Consider the following 2,500-nt stretch of genomic DNA (forward strand, 5'->3'; position numbering starts at 1 on the left):
AGGTAAAACACTGTCCCAAACACGACCTGCACAACAAACACACACACACACACACACTATAATACACACTGTAGCTAAAACACTGTCCCAAACACGACCTGCACAACAAACACACACACACACACTATAATACACACTGTAGCTAAAACACTGTCCCAAACACGCCCTGCACAACAAACACACACACACACACACACTATAATACACACTGTAGGTAAAACACTGTCCCAAACACGCCCTGCACAACAAACACACACACACACACTATAATACACACTGTAGCTAAAACACTGTCCCAAACACGCCCTGCACAACAAACACACACACACACACACACACTATAATACACACTGTAGCTAAAACACTGTCCCAAACACGCCCTGCACAACAAACACACACACACACACACACACACACATATTAAGATAGACAGATAGATAGACAGACAGACAGATAGATAGATAGATAGATAGATAGATAGATAGATAGATAGATCGATCGATAGATAGATAGATAGATAAATAGATTTTGTCTGTTCTACTGTTTCTCATCAGGCTGAATAAATAACTGACTCTAAATGTAGGTATTGTGATATAAACTGAGTCTGTTCTACAGTTTCTCATTAGGTTGAATGAATAACTGACTCTAAATGTAGGTATTGTGATATAAACTGAGTCTGTTCTACAGTTTCTCATTAGGCTGAATGAATAACCGACTCTAAATGTAGGTATTGTGATATAAACTGAGTCTGTTCTACAGTTTCTCATTAGGTTGAATGAATAACTGACTCTAAATGTAGGTACCATGATATATAATATATGATTTAGGTTAAATGTGATGTTTATCAATGTTCTGTAGAGGTAATGTAGCAACAGTAGCTACAAAGGACACATTTGTGGGCGGAGTCCGGAGGCGACTGCTCTGACCTGATTTGAATTTTAGGATGCCGGTTGCCCGTTCTTGTCTTTGCCTGAAGCTATCCTATCATTAAATCCACAGTGTGTGTGTGTGTGTGTGTGTGTGTGTGTCTGTGTGTGTGTGTGTGTGTGTGCTGACCTGTTCTGGATGGATCGTGGCTGGCAGCCCGTGTGCCCGACGATCTGTGTGATGTTCTTGGCCTCGCACCAGGCGCTCTTGTCGGGGAACAGCGCCAGACGGTTGATGTGTGCGGGCGGAGCGGCAGAACACAGAGAGAATAACACACTCGCACACACAACCAGCATCCGGGGACTCATCGCTGCACCTGGAGGGAAAACGGGAACAAACGTGACGTCGATATCCCATAATGATCACAAAGTGGAGCAGGCACTAACCTGACCAGCTCTAATCACCTCTCTTTGGAACTGTGGGTGAAAAGTTTGGAGAACTTTGAAATCTGCATTCAGTGGTTTGGAGTCACGTCTCATAACTGTTAAAAATTTTGGAATCATGGTTCAAAAGTTTGGAAAAACACATTCAAACTTTTGAAATCACAATACACAACTTTGGAATCACGGTTCAAAAGTTTGAAATCACTGATCTGAAATTTTTAATTATTGCTTTTTAATTTTAGAATCATCACACTTTGGAATCACCATTCAGAAGTTCGGAATACACATTCAAACTGTGGAATAACCGTTCAAGTTTGGAAGCAGCGTCCACAACTTTGGAACAGACAATCAGAACTTTGGAATCATTTCCAAAAATTGGAATCACCATTCAAACTTTAGAAGAACTGCGCAAAATTCAAAGTAATTGTAAACAATTTGGAATCACTGTTCAGAAGTTTGAAAATACCATTCAGAGTTTTGGAATCACTGCACTAAAAATGATTCAACTCAAAATTTTGAGATCATTGAGTTTCAGTGGAGGCAGAAGTTCCTGCTGTATAAAATGATTATAATATGCTAATCCTGTTCAACTTCAAATAATGAACATGAAAAACTAAATTAAGGTTTTAGTCCAGAATGATAAGAGTTGTAGTTGATTGAGAAAGCTGTAGAACATCAATAAAAATAACTATAAAATATTAAAGAGTATTAGAAAATCTAGAATAAGGTGCCAATAAAATTAACATCCAGAATGAAATTCTAAAAAAAATAATATCCAGAATGAATCTAATCAGAAGATTAGATGATGAGAAATCAGAGAAATCTAATTAAATTATTATTCAGAATGAAGTTCTAATAAATTACCGTCCAGAATGCAGTTCTAATAAATTAATTACAAATTAATATTGAATTAATTAATATGAATTAAGATTCAGAATGAAGTTCTAATACAAATTAATATCCAGAATGAAGTTCTAATTTAAATAATGGACATTAATTTTAGTAGAACTTCATTCTGAATGTTAATTTCATTAAAACTTCATTCTGAATGTTAATTTTATTAGAACTTCATTCTGGACATTAATTAATTGGAACTTTATTCTGGATGTTAATTTTATTAGAACTTCATTCTGGATGTTAATTTATTAGAACTTTACTCTGGATGTTAATTTTATTAAATCTTCATTATG

General features: G+C 36.1%; 1 protein-coding gene across 2 annotated transcripts in view; it reads right to left on the minus strand.

Annotated features, from left to right (window-relative positions):
• nbl1 (NBL1, DAN family BMP antagonist) overlaps positions 1-2,500 on the minus strand; it is a 17,379-nt gene that overhangs the window by 11,359 nt on the left and 3,520 nt on the right. For both annotated transcript variants that reach the window (XM_036559538.1, XM_036559539.1), the window contains one exon: positions 1,057-1,243. In XM_036559538.1, coding sequence (XP_036415431.1) covers positions 1,057-1,235 — 179 coding nt within the window. In that variant the 5' untranslated portion in view covers positions 1,236-1,243. The remainder of the gene's footprint in view (positions 1-1,056; positions 1,244-2,500) is intronic.

This window comes from Colossoma macropomum, unplaced genomic scaffold, assembly GCF_904425465.1.
Source record: "Colossoma macropomum unplaced genomic scaffold, Colossoma_macropomum, whole genome shotgun sequence".
NCBI lineage: Eukaryota > Metazoa > Chordata > Actinopteri > Characiformes > Serrasalmidae > Colossoma > Colossoma macropomum.